Genomic DNA, 17,317 nt, shown 5'->3' with positions numbered 1-17,317 from the left:
ATGAAAGGTTACTAAAGGAACTCTCTACAGCGATGTAGATGGAGTTTTGAGAAAGTAACAAGGGTTGGTACAGTACCCACTAGTTACAGAGGGAGCTATTATCACTCATGTTTAAAGGGGCAAAGAAAGGGAATAGTTACTAAAACTAGAAGAGAGAGTTATCTGAAAGGGCTGTCCAAAAGGACTGTAGTCTTCAGTAATGGGAAGCAGTCATTGCATTTTTGTCTTTACAATTATGTCACTAATTTGATATTCTTTCAAGTTCAATTCTATCATGGTTTACATTATCGTTGTTTGCTCTTTTAAAATTTAATTTTCTTTTTAATTGTGTGAAACAGATAACAGCTCCACATTTAAAATTAAATAACAAATCAGTCACAGATTTTGTAATTCAGTTCTTGTTTCTTTCACTCTGCTACCTCCTGCTCTCCATATGTATATAGTTTTTGTTATTTTCCAGTTGCTTTATTCTGAAAATATAAGCACATTTTTCCCTCTTTTTTTTTTTTTACCCTAAAGTACACTCTGAAAACTGTTTTGGATGGTGATTTTCTCTGGAAGTTCCTTGAAATTGCTTGAATTTTCTAAACTAGATAGATTTCACAATCATCTTCTGAGACTGAGAATGGGAATATGGAATTTGTGGTATTAGAAGAGAGAGAAACTGGAATTCTTATCAAAGAGAGTGGAGAAGAGAAAAAATTAGAGATACCAAGGGGATATTTCAAGAAAAGATAGGCACAATAAAGGACAGAAATGGTATGGACCTAACAGCAGCAGAAGATACTAAGAACAGGTGGCAAGATATGCAGAAGAACTGTACAAAAAAGATCTTCACGACCCAGATAATCACGATGGTGTGATCACTGACCTAGAGCCAGACATCCTGGAATGTGAAATCAAGTGGGCCTTAGAAAGCATCACTACGAACAAAGCTAGTGGAGGTGATGGAATTCCAGTTGAGCTATTTCAAATCCTGAAAGATGATGCTGTGAAAGTGCTGCACTCAATATGCCAGCAAATTTGGAAAACTCAGCAGTGGCCACAGGACTGGAAGAGGTCAGTTTTCATTCCAATTCCAAAGAAAGGCAATGCCAAAGAATGCTCAAACTACCGCACAATTGCACTCATCTCACACGCTAGTAAAGTAATGCTCAAAATTCTCCAAGCCAGGCTTCAACAGTACATGAACCATAAACTTACTGATGTTCAAGCTGGATTCAGAAAAGGCAGAGGAGCCAGAGATGAAATTGCCAATGTCTGTTCTATCATTGAAAAAGCAAGAGAGTTCCAGAAAAACATCTATTTCTGCTTTATTCACTATGCCAAAGCCTTTGACTGTGTGGATCACAATAAACTGTAGAAAATTCTTCAAGAGATGGGAATACCAGACCACCTGGCCTGCCTCCTGTGAAATCTGTATGCAAGTCAGGAAGCAAAAGTTAGAACTGGGCATAGAACTACAGACTGGTTCCAAATTGGGAAAGGAGTACATCAAGGCTGTATATTGTCACCCTGTTTATTTAACTTATATGAAGAGTACATCATGAGAAATGCTGGACTGGATGAAGCTCAAGCTGGACTCAGGATTGCCGGAAAAAATAACAATAACCTCAGATATGCAGATGACACCACCCTTATGGCAGAAAGAGAAGTAGAACTCAAGAGCCTCTTGATGAAAGTGAAGGAGGAAAGTGGAAAAAAGTTGGCTTAAAACTTAACATTCAGAAAATTAAGATCATGGCATCTGGTTCCATTACTTCATGGCAAATAGATGAGGAAGCAATGGAAACAGTAACAGACTTTATTTTGGGGGGCTCCAAAATCAGTGTAGATGGTAACTGCAGCCATGAAATTAAAAGATGCTTACACCTTGGAAGGAAATTTATGACATTCTAGACGGCATATTAAAAAGCAGAGACATTACTTTGCTAACAAAGGTCCATCTAGTCAAAGCTGTAGTTTTTCCAGTAGTCATGTGTGGATATGAGATTAGGACTATAGAAGAAAGCTAAGTGTTGAAGAACTGATGGTTTTGAACTATGGTGTTGGAGAAGACTCTTGAGAGTCCCTTGGACTGCAAGGAGACCCAACCAGTCAATCCTAAAGGAAATCAATTCTGAATATTCATTGGAAGGACTGATGATGAAGCTGAAACTCCAATACTTTGGCCACCTGATGGGAAGAACTGACTCATTTGAAAAGACCCTGATGCTAGGAAAGATTGAAGGCAGGAGGAGAAGGGGACCACAGAGGATGAGATGATTGGATGGCATCACTGACTTAATGGACATGAGTTTAAGTAAACTCCAGGAGTTGATAATGGACAGGGAGTCCTGGCGTGCTGCAGTCCATGGGGTCACAAAGAGTCTGACATGACTGAGCAACTGAACTGACCTCAATATGACTGTGCTGCTGCTGCTGCTGCTAAGTCGCTTCAGTCGTGTCCGACTCTTCCCGACCCCATGGACTGCAGCCTATCAGGATCCTCCATCCATGAGATTTTCCAGGCAAGAGTACTGGAGTGGGTTGCCATTGCCTTCTCCGCAATATGACTGTGAGGCTGCATTAAAGACTCTCTTAGAGTTTATAGACATGAATTTAGAGTGAGTTGTACAAAACAGAGCAAAGAAAGAGTTGGATCTGACTGGTGTTTGGGCTCTGCTGAAAGGATTTCCCAAGTTGGGCGGTGGTAAAAGAATCTGCCTGCCAGTGCAGGAAGCACAGATTTGATCCCTGGGTTGGGAAGATCCTCTGGAGTAGGAGGAAATGGCAACCCCCTCCAGTATTCTTGCAGGGAAGATGCAACTGAGCATGAGAGGGTTTCAAAGGAATGGAGGAGAAATGCAATGTTGATCTTAACAAATCACTGGATTTAAGCTGGGTAAGAGGGAACTACATGTAATAGAATTAGGGTCTCAGTGAAAACATGGTAGAATAGAATAGATCTTAGATGGAATGGGAATGTCAACTTGATGAGGGGAGGAAACTCAAAAGATAAAAGATGGCATAGGAGCTTGGATTGCTTGAAGTTGAGATTGTAAAGAGGTTAGAGTTATTGTTAATAAAGGTATTTCTACTAAAATAAATATAAAAGGAGTACATTTGCATTAAGTAGAAAATAATCATACAAATAATAAAAATGAAATATTATTAAATTCTAATTAGACTCTGTTGCTTGCCAAAGGGATTTTGAGATTTTCATTCCCTTTATGAAAACAGATTTGAAATTTTAAACAGAATAATTATCACCAAGCTGAGGCTTTGTGCTTGCCATAATAAAAAAAATACTGAAAGATAATTGTAAATAGAATAATTTCCTTGCCATAACACACTGCAATTTTCTGCTGTCCTTCTCTCCCACCTCAAACAATACGTTGTAAAGCCTGCACTGTCTTTAGATAGTGGACATAGTAACCTCACTAACTCCGAACCTTGTGGGCATCTCATGCTCCTCCTTATTACCTCCATTTCCTCCACCAAAAGAAAAAATTATTAAAGCATTTACAAATCTAGTCACAGGCAGTCTATTTATGAATGCACTTCAAGGAACAGATTAATACATAAATATGATTGACATATCTTATGCATTTAGGAGGTATGTACATCATCACCAATCCTTAAATGTAAGACATTGCCTTGACAGTGGCTCATTGCCAATATATCCTTATTCATATTTTCTAAATTGTGATTTTGTATGCATAAAATATTCTAATATTTACTGACATGTCAGTTGACCAGCTTATTTGAACATATTCAATCATCCCTAATACTGGAAAATTTCTATTTGCTATAAGGGTTTTTAGCCATTTTGCTAGTAACCTAATTTCAATAAGGATCCAATTCTGGAAAAAAAAATGTTTATAAGGCAAGATAATAATGAATTTTCTTCTATTTTTTTCTTGATCATATTTCATAAAAAAGAAGAATCACAGTCACAGATTATATAATAAACACTTGAGAGGTTTTTTGTTTTTTTTTTTTTAACTTTGTGAGTTTTTAAACCTTCAAGAAGCTGATTTACCAAGCAATGAAATTGGACAATCTTCAACAATTACTTTTCTGTATTTTCAGGCAAACACAAAAATGCATGTATACTCCCACAGAAAAAGACTTAGAACAACATTTTTTTGCCTTACTCAGGTAAAATTATCAGGTTCCATAATCTTGCCTGAGGGAAAAACATTATTTTACTTCTTTAACAACCTTTATAAGTAAGATAATATATACAGTGGTAAGGTTGATGTACTTTTTGAGGTGGGAAATCAGTCACATCAAAATGCAAATCTGTGTAAGGAACATTTCTCTTACTGCAAAAGGGTCACTTTGGAAAATATGAATTCCACACACTTCTGCAGAGTGACACTGTAGGGAGACGTCTAACTCACCAAGGGGTTATAGAATCAAAATGCCCAACTCTGGAGTCAGACCCTTTTACACCGTAAAGTGTCAGGAATGGCCAGCCTAATTTCTGCCATGCTTTAGCAATGTAAGATTGTTTTTTTTAATTTAGCAGGTAATTTTTTTTTGTTTTTTACCTGTCTTCTAGCCTTCAGAATCTATGAAAATATTTTCTTTTTTCAAATTGTGGACAAAAAACAGAATAAAGGGAAAAAAAGTAGTTTTTGTTAAACTCACCATTCTCTCTTTTTACCCTTTTACTTCTTTTATTTAGTTTTTTTCTTTAATTATGAAATACTATGTAAGTACAGAAAGTGCATAGAAGTTAAAAAGTGCAGGTCAGTGAATTTCCAGCAATGGAATCCCAGTATAGCTGCCACCTAGGAAAAGATAGAACAGTACCTGTAACACAACCCCGATTTCCCCATCTCCACAATTAGTCTACAGTTTACCACTCATGAGCCTATCAGCACTACCATTCATGATGCCTAGTTTTGAACAATTATCATACAGTTAGCATTCTTTTACTCAATATTTAGTTTGTGAAATCCATTCATGGTGTTATAAATGAAATCTATGCATTTTCATTTCTATATAGTATTATTTCATTGTTCTCTGTATGTGTGTGTGAGAGAGAAAAATTTAAATCTTTATAATACCGAGTCTTTGATCAATAAACACAATGTATCTGTCCATTTATTTAACTTTCTTTTATTACAATCAAGAAAGTTTTATAGATTTTCATGTATAGATCTTCCACATCTTTATTTCTAGATATTTTATATTTTTAGTATTATTGCAAATAGTGCATATTTTTAAATTTCATGTCTTAAGTGTTACTGGTATATGCATGTCTGATTATTCTTGAACGTTGACTCTGTACCATAGTAAACTGATAGCTGACATTAATTTTAGTAAGTCATTTCATATTCTCTTAGATTTTCTATATACATATTCACATCATCTCTAACCCTTAACTTTTATTTCATTCTCTCTAATTCTTTAGTATTTTTTCTTTCTTTATTTTCTTGGCATATTGTACTGTGCTGTTTAGTGCCTACAATTAAATGTTGAATAGAAGTGGTAACAACTCACAGCCTTTAAGATAGGCTTTAAAAATGCTTTCTTTGTTAGTAAGTATGACATTTTCTGTCGGCTTCCTGAAAATACTCTGTGAAACTAAGAAAGGTTTTTTTTATTTCCAGTTTGCTGGAGTATTTCTAGGTTTTCAGGATTTTTATGATTAGATGTTAAATTTTATCGGTGCTTTTTATACTTCTACCAAGATGATTATAGGGTTTTTCTCCTTTATAGTGCTAATGTAGTGAATTTTAATGATTTACTTTTAGATGCCAAACAACCTTTGCTTTCATTTAATAAACTCATCATGCCTATTTATTTTTGCAATTTTCAGTTTACTAATTTATGTAAGTCTTTTTTACCTACAATTATATGAAAGATTAGCCTGTCATTCTCTTTACTTGGAATAACCTTTTCAGATTTTGTTTACCAAAGTTGTGTCTTCTTTATAAAATATATGGACTAGTGTCTTGCTTTTTTTCTAATCTTAGAAAGAGTTTATGTAAAATTAGACTTAATTATTGCTAAAACATTTGGTAGATTTTTTTCCAGAAAGTCTGAAAACAATCTACTAGTCTTGAGTATTTTGATGAGTAGGTTTTAACTGTGGATTCAAAGTCTTTAATACTTATAAGATCATTGAAATATTCTATTTCTTTTGGTAGCAGTTTTTATACAAATTTGTCCGTGTCATCTCAGTTTTCATATTAATTGGCATTGAACTGTGCATATGATCCTCCTCTTTTATCCTTCTAATATCTGCAACAGTTGTAACAATATTCCCTTTTAACTCCTATTTTTGTGCCTTTGCTTATTTTCTTGATCAATCTTAAGAGCTTTTTTTTTTTTTGCTATTTTTAAATATTTATTTATTTTTATTGAAGGATAATTTCTTTACAACACTATATTGGTTTCTGCCATACATCTACAGCTTTTTATAAATATTTCCAAAGGACCAAACCTCTGTTGGATCATCCCTCTCTATTGTGTTTATCTAGTTTTATCTAGTTTACTAATTTCTGCTCCTATATTTATTATGTCCCTCCTTCTGTGCTCTTTAGGTTTAACTTGCTTTTCTTTTAACTTCTTGAAATTGATGAGTAGCTCATTGATTTTCAGACTTCTTTTCTTATAGAAGTTGTGAATTTCCCTTCAAAGACAAATCTAGCTGCATCCTGTCAGGTATCAAAATGTGGAGTTTTGGTTTGGAGTATTTTTATTATCACCAACTTCAAAATATTTTTTTACTTCTCTTGTGATTTTTCTCCAACCCATGGCATAATAGAATTGTAATTGTTGATTTCCAAGCATATAAGGGTTTTCTCTTTTTCTTAGTTCCACCCCTATTTGGCATGCCCTGGGCCTTAATTTTTATAGCCACCTGATTTTGAAGGCTTTCAAAAACATCGCTCAGCATCTCAGTTTCTTATCGTCTTGTTAAATTGGCATTTATCCCTTAGTAGAAAACAGGCCTAAATACCAGGTCACATTTCTGAACTTCTTCTTCAGAATCTTCATTTTCTAATTTTTTATTGCTTCTTTAGCTCTCAAATGCAGTATTTGTTCTTTTTTTTGTTTGTTTGTTTGTTTTAGTTGCTATCAGTAGGAGGATTGTTTTGAATTTCTTCCTAATTATAAATGTTAGGAGTCAAGATTACCATTACTTTTAGTATTTGATTTCTAAGTACAGATATCAAATAAAATGTGATTTTATGTGGACTTCCCAAGAAATTTGAATTTCCAAATTTCAGACTTTATGCCACAGATGAGGAAAGCTCAACAAGTATTCTTTCTTATGTGTGATAAAAACTCAAATCAAGGGTGAAGTCTTCATGGACACAACCTTTCAATTAGCCTTTTCAGTCATGAATTTTGGAGAAGGCAACGGCACCCTACTCCAGTACTCTTGCCTGGAAAATCCCATGGACGGAGGAGCCTGGTAGGCTGCAGACCATGGGGTCGAGAAGAGTTGGACATGACTGAGTGACTTCACTTTCACTTTTCCCTTTCATGCATTGGAAAAGGAAATGGCAACCCACTCCAGTGTTCTTGCCTGGAGAATCCCAGGGACGGGGGAGCCTGGTGGGCCGCTGTCTATGGGGTCTCACAGAGTCGGACACAACTGAAGCGACCTAGCAGCAGCAGCAGCAGTCATGAATTTATTGTTCTACTTTTGTTACATTTATTAACATCTTCCAGTCTTTAGTAATCATCTTGCTCATGTTTTATTATTATTTTTTCAATTAGTCATTTTCCTAGGAAGTCCCCATTTGGTTTAAAAATGAGCATTTTATTTTTCTTTCATCTTTTAAAAGCCAAGTGAATATTTTTGTTGCTTTGGAGAAGAAAGTATCCAAAATGCATCATAACTGCTTTTGAAAAAATGTGTTCCAGATATCATAAGTTAGCCTATTCTGAGTATATTACATCAGGAAAATAGCTCAAGTCATACCCACAGGGTAAGTTTGTACTACACTGAAAATTTAAAGGTATTAATATTACACAGTGAGAATTAGTGGTTGGCATAAAAATCTGCCTCATATGATAATTAATTAAATCTTGTTAAGCAATTCGCATATTTATGTACCTAGGCAAATGTAGTATTATATCTCTTTATTTTTACACTTAGCAGAAAACTAATTTATTTTAGAAAGATTATTAACTTCATATAAAACATGTATTCATTTAGCAAATATTTACCCACCTAATATGAGGCAGAAACTGTTATGTTAGAAACTGTATAATGAGGAAGAGGAGAAAATAAAAATATATAAAATATATGAAAATTTTTGATTTAAAAAAATAGGGTGGCTGAAAGAATGGGGTTGTGGGAATTATTTTAGAGAGAATGACAAGTGTTTGTGAAGAAGTATCATCTAAGCAGAAAGTTAAATAAATTAAAAGGAGAGTAATTTTTAAGTTAAAGAACAGAGAATTCCAGGCATACAAATTGCAAGTACAAAGGCCCTAGGACAGAAATCACTGTGTCCCCTTATAAGAAACTAGAGGAAGGACATTCAGAGAGTGGGAAAAGGTAAGTCAGAAAGTGGATCTGAGATTAGTTCCTGTAGGACCTGGTAAACTTGGATAGAGATTTCAGATTTTCTTTTTTTTTTTTTTTGAGAGAGTGACAGGAATCCACTGGAAATTTGGATCAGGTGAATATAATGATTTTGTTTTCACTTTTAAAAAGCATCATGATGAGAGACTTAAGTGTGGTAGCTCCTGGAATGTAAACAAGTAAAGTGGCTAAGTGGTTCAGTAGCAGCACTGATATTTATACAGTACTGTGTGAAAAATAGATAGCTGGTGGGAATCTGCTGTATGTCGCAAGGAGCTCAGCTTGGTGCTCTGTGATGACCTAGAAGGGCAGGACGGAAGTGAGAAATGGGAGGCAGGTTCAGGAGGGAGGAGATATATGTATACATATAGCTAATTCACTTCATTGTACAGCAGAAACCAATACAACATTGTAAAGCAATTATCTTCCAATTGAAAAATAAATAAGCAGCTATAAAAATTGGGGGGAAGCACAACTAGCTATGCTTTTTCTGGATCCTTGAGATTCTTTGTTTACAAGAATTATTTGATCATTAAAAATTACCAAAAAAAAAAAAGTGGTGAACATAAGCAAAATACAGAGATCTACACTGATGTTATATAGAAAGATTCTCATTACTTAAAAGTTAACTTATATTGACTGTGTATGACTTCAGAGTCTCAATAAATACTTGTTCATGTTCTTTTATTCTCTGCTTCCTTCCACAGGTGGAGAAGTCCCATACACAACTCTGGCCACCCGAATGATGATGGGGGCTTGGTGGCTGTTTGCTTTGATTGTCATCTCATCTTACACTGCAAATCTTGCAGCTTTCCTCACCATCACCCGCATTGAAAGCTCCATCCAGTAAGTAGACAAAAATTCCACTTGATGCAAAATATGGGAAGTGACAGAAGAGGCCAGAGCTATTTAAATAAGTATGTGGTGTCTGATAATAAATTTACAACTTCCTTTTGGGTAAAGGCTTAATTTTCTGATGTGCAGACATCATAAATAGTCAAATTCCTGAAAGTACAGTTTTGGTGGAGCACTTTTTTATAAAATACAATTCTGGGTATAATTTGAACTTTGCTTACAACATTTTCTTGGAAGAATAAGACATGTTCAGATTTTTAACCTCCGTAAAATATGACTATGTCTCAGCAGTATTATAAAAAAGAAGGAAAAAGGAGTCATACTAAAATATGTATGTTTATGTGTTGTGTGTGTGTATATATAATATATATATATGAAGGTTGACACTCATAGTCTCTGCCTTGAATCTATCCCATTATGCATTGTCTGAGTAGATAGTTAGGTAGACACTAGGAAATTGAGAGATAAAAGACAGGTAGGGAGGGAGGGAAAGAGAGAGAGTGCTAACCAAGAAGTAAAACCACATTCTGTCTCTTCATTGCATTAGAGCTAACACGAATATTATTGCTGCTGTTTTTCCAGCTGCAATGGTGGTACATTTTCATTAACTATGGTGTACTTTTGAATCCTGAAAGCTACCTGAGTCAATGCTGCATTTCACAAATGGCGTTCCTTGAGCCCTGAGAATCCAAAGGCCTTTGGTTTACTGTGGCCAGTTTCACTCTGTGTGATTTCATGCCATAAAGTCTGGTCAGTGCCACAGTTCAACTTGTGCCTCATAATGCTCTATATCTGGTTTTCAGAAAATGTTTTCTGAAAATGTTTTATTAATCCAAAAACAAAGTAGTTTGAACTTTTCTACAGTTAAAAAACATTTATTTCCCAGCAAAACTGACAGTTTGAAGATTAGAATAATTAGCTTTGTCAAGGAATTCATTGGAGATTTAATCCGTCCTTAAGAGTCAATGTGAGTTCTTCTTGCCTTCAAAAAATATGTAAATGAATTCCATTAGTAGGTACAAAATTATTATAGCACAATACTAAATATAAAATCAAGAATTAATGATCTAAAAAGAAATAGGGTATTTTTTTCAATTGCTTATGGTATATAAATTGAAAACCCCCAAATTAAATTCATGAGTCAGTTATTTAATCCATTTATGAAAATGATGTTTCCAACTTCTCTCATCAAATCTTAGTCTTCAAGTCGTTTTCCTAGTTATTTCTTTGGTGCAGAACCTCCATATCCTTTCAACTGACTACCTTTGTGTCATAGCCAGTTCTGTGTGTGATATATATTATAAGTGATGCAGAGCGAAGCTCATGGAAAATTTAAACTGGTGACCCCATCATATTCCTATTTTAAGCAATAATGAAAATGATTATAATGTTCCAGCCTAAGAAATCAATGAATTAGTAAGATTATGCAAGTAAAAAACATTTATTGAGCACTCACAAGATGACAAACTTTTTTCTAGATGTTTGACATGCGTTGGCTCATTTAATGCTTTAATGGTTAGAAGCATTAAATACGTACTACTTATTAATAGCCCATTTTGCAACTGAAGTTGAAAAGATAAATAACTTCCCTCAAATTGTAAATGTAATAAGTGATTGATTAAAGGTCAGACCTTAACTCTGCCTCATTCCTGAGTCTGTGTTCTAACTGTACCACACTAGTCCCCATCCCATAATCCTTGTGCATTTGTATGACCAGTTGTTTCTAGGGAACATTATAAAGGATGTGTCATAGCCTTGTTCATTGTTAAGTATAGTAATGTAAATAATGACATTCTTCAAATGCTCGCTTTGTTTGAGGAAATAAAATATCAAAAGTTAGGAGATCTTTGTGTTGAGTCAGTTCTGTAGGTGAATATCCCAACATGAGCTAATTACATCTATAACTGATACCTGCCTTTCAGAGTAAGATTGCTTGGCATAATCAGTCAATAGAAATTGCACTGAAAGAAACAGTTTTTAAAAATCAAAATGGGGTATTTTATCTCACTAATATACTTCTCATCAACTTTAACATGCTGTATTTTAAGAGTACTTAAAGCCGAAAATTTGTGTATCTCAGATTTAACTTTGAAACATTTTAAAATAAGTAAACAAAGAAAAATTTAGATAACTCATTTGATACAGTGTACAACAATAATCATAAATAATAAAAATTATGGACAATATTCACTGAGAATTTATTATGAATTTATTAAGCATATTATATATACCCCCTTCAGTGTTCAAAATTACCCTAATAATACAATTACTACTATTATTCCTACTTTGTAGATGAAAAAACAGCAATTTGGAAGTTAAATGCTCACTATCACATTGTGAATAATGTCAGAGCCGAAACCCCACCCCATGTTAGTCCAATACCAACTCATGACTTTACCTACTGAAGTTTTTCTTTATTTTACAGTTTGTCTCTGATGATTATTATAATTTGTTTGCTTGATCCACTGTTTCACTGGGTTTGTAGGCCTCATGGTGTGTTTGTATCTGAGCTATTTGGTCATTACCGACTTTGCGAGCATTTATTTGTATCTAGACTTTCATGTAATAGCAGTGGGAGCAAAAGTCTCTATCAAATTTTTACACCCATAGGTTTCTCTAAAGTAAAATTTAACAGAAACAGATCGTAATTGCACATGATGTTTCCCTCAAGTGTAGTTCCACAATCCAAAATAACTGAACGTTCATTTTTTTAACAAATTATTTCTTTCAAATGCCAACTCACATTATTAAAAGCCAACCGTGAGTATAATAAACCTCCCCTTCCTTCTAATCTTATCACTAGACTAATTATGAAAGGGGAAAACTGGAGCCAAATAAGTTAAAAGAAGCCTGAGTCTCTCTCCAAACTTAAAGATATCTTCTAATTTCATGCTTCAGCTGTGTTGGTAAACATAATTGCAATGTTTCTTGGAAATACTCAAAGTTGCATTTATAATTGATGTCAAACTTTCTTGGAAAATTCTAATTTTTCTTAGAAAAGATAGAAACTTTTTTCAGAAAACCATCCAGTGTCATGCTTCTTAATCGTTTTATATTCATGAGATTTGCTCATCATTAAATGAAGCAATCCTCATCAGAGTACCTTTTCCCAGCCCAATTGCTGTGCTATTAGCAAACATCTACTATCCACGACTTTATTCCCAAAATGATAAACAAATATCATATATTAATGAATATATATGGTATCTAGAAAAACGGTACTGATGAACCTATTTGCAAGGCAGGAATAGGCATGGATGTACAGAACAGACTTGTGGACACAGCGCGCAAGGAGAGGGTGAAACAAACTGAGAGAGTAGCACTGAGGTTTATACACTACCACGTGTAAGATAGATGGTTAGCAGGAAGCAGCTATATACACAGGGATCTCAGCTCTGTGTTCTGTGATGACCTAGAAGGGTGGGATAAGGGTGTGGGAGGGAGGCTCAAGAGGGAGGTGATGCAAATGGCTGATTCGCCTTGTTGTACAACAAAAGCAAGCACAACATTATACACCAAAACAAACAAACAAAAAATCAAAGTCACTTCTTGACACCAGGAGAGGTAAAGGTGGTTAGAGGACTGTCAGTGAGAGAAACAAAAGCTGCTACTTTTAAACAGGTGGTTGACAGAAACCCTGATATTTTGGTAGGAAAAATCCAATAGATTTATTCTTAGGAAACTGAATACATTTTATAAAATGTACCTGTTTTTCAAAATTAGATATTTATTGTCATCTAACCTTCCAGTTGGCACTTGCCTTTAATAAAAATATTGAAAGAGAATTTTCTCTGGAGAAGAAAACTGACAAGTTAATTTCATATCCCTTCAGTGATGGGACAGCCCAACATAGCTATGTTCTGATATGATGTAATATGACAGATTGTGACACAGTTGATGTATACAGTTCAGTTGCTAAAGAGAAAATTATATGCAATTTCTGCAAGACTCTAATGACATCTAGGCCTTTTCTTGTCACTGAACAGTAATAACAAATAACTAAATTATTTGCAAATACTTAAAAATTGAAATATACATTTTTCTGTTGGGCTAAAAAGTTGTTGTTTAGCCGTTAAGTTGGATTTGACTCTTTTTGTGATCCCATGAACTGGGTCCCACCAGGCTCCTCTGTCCATGGGATTTTCCAAGCAAGAATACTGGAATGGATTACCACGCCCTCCTCCAGGGGATCTTTCCAACCCATGGATCAAATCTGAGTCTCTTGAGTCTCCTGCATTGGCAGACAGAGACTTTACCACTGAGCCACCAGGGAAGCCCTGGGCTAAAAGTGAAATGATAAGATGGAGCATGTGAAGCTTTGAAGGTATTTTCAGAGTAAACATTGGGTAATAATATCATCAACATTAACTATATTAGTCTTTGCATGCATGCTAAGTCGCTTCAGTTGTATCTGACTCTTTCTGACCCTGTGGACCATAGCTTGCCAGGCTCCTCTTGTCCATGGGATTCTCTGGGCAAGAATATAGGTGTGGGTTGCCATTTCCTCCTCCAGGGTATCTTCCTGACGAAGGGATTGAACCCATGTCGCTTAAAGTGTCCTGCATGGCAGGCAGGTTCTTTAACACTAGTGCCACCTGGGAAGTCCATATTAATATTTACTGTGATGCAATTTTCAAAAACCAACTTATTTCACTTGTAAAAATGAAAATAGCTATAGGGGAATCATAGTTGTATGGTGCTAGTCATCAGTAACTTTAGAACCAGATAGGTCTGTGGTGATAAAACTTGAGGACTTTCATTTCCTGGAGCTATACCTAAGCTTGAGTCTCTTCAAATGAACCCCAATATCCCACCATATTTTTATGTTTAATGCACTCACTTTTCATAGTGGTTGAGGTTGGACTAAACAAAATATTGAGTTAATGCAGCCACTGAATCAAACTAATTTGAGATAAATTTCTTTCTAAGCATGTGCAAAAAGAAATTCATAGGTATTCTATTCACTAGAAGAGACCACTTTTTTGCTACCATACCAATAACTGGAGATTTACATTTGTTTTTGTCTACATTTGGAAAGGGAAAAATTTATTGAGCAGCTGTTTTTCTAAGTGCCATACAGTGAGTATCACTGGGCTTAGAAATCTAAGCCTGTTCCCAAGTCTAGGGAAACAGAGAATGGTGCAAACTGCTGCTGCTGCTGCTGCTAAGTCGCTTCAGTCGTGTCCGACTCTGTGTGACCCCATAGACGGCAGCCCACCAGGCTCCCCTCCCCGTCCTTGGGATTCTCCAGGAAAGAACACTGGAGTGGGTTGCCATTTCCTTCTCCAGCAACTGCTAGGTACTCTCTAATGAAATGATTTATTCTTTTCCTTTGCTCCCATGGAGCTATGTAACTATCTTTGATAAGGCAAAAGGCAAAGCACTCGCTCAGTCATGTCCGACTCTGTGACCCCATGGACTGTAGCCTACCAGGCTCCTCCATCCATGGGATTCTCCAGACAAGAGTACTGGAGTGGGGTGCCATTGCCTTCTCCAGGAGATCTTCCCAACCCAGGGATCGAACCTGGGTCTCCCACATTGCAGGCAGACGCTTTACCATCTGAGCCACCAGGGAAGCTCTAGTTACTGTTAATAATGGCCATTACAAGCATACTTTTAGAAAGGTCATTACAAGCATTCCTAACTATAACAAATTCCTAAATAGATACATTAGTTTCTTTTAATTAATTCAACTAATTATGTATCTGGGTTTCCGAGGTGGCTCAGCAGTAAAGAATTCACCTACCAGTGCAGGAGATGTGAGTTCAATCCCTGGGTCGGGAAAATCCCCTAGAGAAGGAAATGGTAACCCACTCCAGTATTCTTGCCTGGGAATTGCCCAGACAGAGGAGCCTGGGGGCTACAGTCCACGGGGTTGCAAAAGAGTCAGACACAATTTAGTGACTAAGCCACCACCACCATCAACCCCTTATCAGATATGAAAATGAAAGTCTCTCAGTTATGTCCGATTCTTGTGACCCCATGGACTATACAGTCCATGGAATTCTCCAGGCCAGAATACTGAAATGAGTAGCTATTCCCTTCTCCAGGGGATCTTCCCAACCCAGGGATCAAACCCAGGTCTCCCACATTGCAGGCAGATTCTTTACCAGCTGAACCATAAGGGAAGCCCCTTATCAGATATATTATTTGCAAATGTCTTCCCCATTTAGTAGGCAGCCCTTTCTTTATGTTGATGGTTTCCTCACTGTGCAAAAGCTTTCTAGTTTGATGTAGTACCATTAGCTTATTTTTTCTAATCCATGTATAAGCATGGATCTCCCAAAGCTTAACTAATAACTGCCTACTGTTGACTTGAAGCTTTACTAAATTGTGGATTAACACATGCTTTTGTGTTGGTCTTTAAAGATATTTAGGTATTATCATTGAGTCACAATCTATTTGAAGAGATAACAATGTAGAATTAAATGACATAGGGCTAAGATAAATTTATTTATAAAATATTGTAAAGCATAGGGAAGGATTTAAGTCAACTTGGAGAGAAGAGGAAGAGAAAGGGTAAAAACTATTAGGCATCACAGAGGTTCTCTGATGTATCATCAGAAAGTTTGGTCTTAAAGAATAAATTTCAGTAGACTGAAGGAGTGGCATATTGCAGAGGTATGAAACTCCTAGGAGAATATCTAGCAAAGGGTAGATGATCAAAATACACTCATTTCCTCCTGGTTTCAAATAGGTGATGTGAGAGTGGCAGAAAGTGAAATAGAAATGGAGGGTAGAACCACATCTTACAGGACATGATAAACCTTGTTAAGGAATTTAGACTTTTTTTTCCTGGAGATAATGAAGACTGACATCATCTAAGAAAGACAGCTTTAACTGTGGAGAGAAGGATAAGCAGGAGAGAAGAGATGGAGGAGCCTATGGAATATCATTGGAGGTGTCTAACACACATGTATCTATGGCATTTAATAGTATGTCTTTACTTGATATAAACCTGATCCACATATCTTCTTGTTTCAAGTGGTCTTTGTAAATATATAAGGATTAAACATAATTTAAGAGAAATTTGCCTTGAAAAAATGTATATCTCTAGGCTAACATTCATATTCCTTGTGAATGCAGGAACATTGCTTCAGATTATTCTCTTTTAAGATATTTTAAAATAGGTGTGGTTGACTACCTTCTAGTTACACAGATAGAGAAGAAGAGAGTTACTAATGTGAGGAAATTTTAGGAATTACTCTGACGAGGCTAATTTTCAGATGCAGCTTTGCCAAAATTTGCATCTCAAAGTTTGCTATTCCTAGACCACATTCTGCTTATTAATTAATTTTAGCCTTGAGCCATCAAAAAGGAAATCAGACTTATTTTTATTCCATTTTAATACACTTTCTTCTTATGAAAGTAACACAAGGCTATTTTGAGAAATTAGAAAGTAAAATCTTGAAGGACAAAGCATTAATAATCCATAATCTGTCATAGAGTAGTGTGTCCTAAATTGCTTCAGTCACGTCCAACTCTTTGTGACCCCATGGACTGTAGCCCCCCAGGCTCCTCTGTCCATTGGATTATCCAGGCAAAAATATAGGAGTGGGTTGCCATGCCCTCCTCCAGGGGATCTTCCCAACTCAGGTCTCTTCCCAAACCCAAGTCTCTTGTGTCTCCCGCATTGGCAGTCGGGTCCTTTACCCGACTAGTGTCACCTGGGAAGCCCATCATAGAGCAGTGTTTTGTCAATATTTAAGCAAAGTTTGTTTATTTTGAAGTAATTATACACACACACACACACACACACACACACAAACACGGGAAATTGCTAAATCAGTAGTGTTACAACACAGAGATGACAGAGATGTCCAATATGCCCTTCACCAAGTTCCCCACAATGTTCTTGCTTAGTCTGACAGTTTGTGACCTCATGAACTGTATCCCACAGGCTCCTCTGTCCCTGGGATT

General features: G+C 35.9%; 1 protein-coding gene across 3 annotated transcripts in view; it reads left to right on the top strand.

The window, feature by feature from the left end:
* The window catches only part of GRID2 (glutamate ionotropic receptor delta type subunit 2), a 1,644,075-nt gene that overhangs the window by 1,313,678 nt on the left and 313,080 nt on the right, over window positions 1-17,317 (top strand). For all 3 annotated transcript variants that reach the window (XM_027544060.1, XM_027544061.1, XM_027544059.1), the window contains exon 12: window positions 9,250-9,388. In XM_027544060.1, the coding sequence (XP_027399861.1) occupies window positions 9,250-9,388 (139 nt within the window). The remainder of the gene's footprint in view (window positions 1-9,249; window positions 9,389-17,317) is intronic.

This window comes from Bos indicus x Bos taurus, chromosome 6 (genome assembly GCF_003369695.1).
Source record: "Bos indicus x Bos taurus breed Angus x Brahman F1 hybrid chromosome 6, Bos_hybrid_MaternalHap_v2.0, whole genome shotgun sequence".
NCBI classification, from domain to species: domain Eukaryota; kingdom Metazoa; phylum Chordata; class Mammalia; order Artiodactyla; family Bovidae; genus Bos; species Bos indicus x Bos taurus.
The sequence above is the reverse complement of the archived record's forward strand: the minus strand, read 5'-3'. Positions and strand labels throughout refer to the sequence as shown.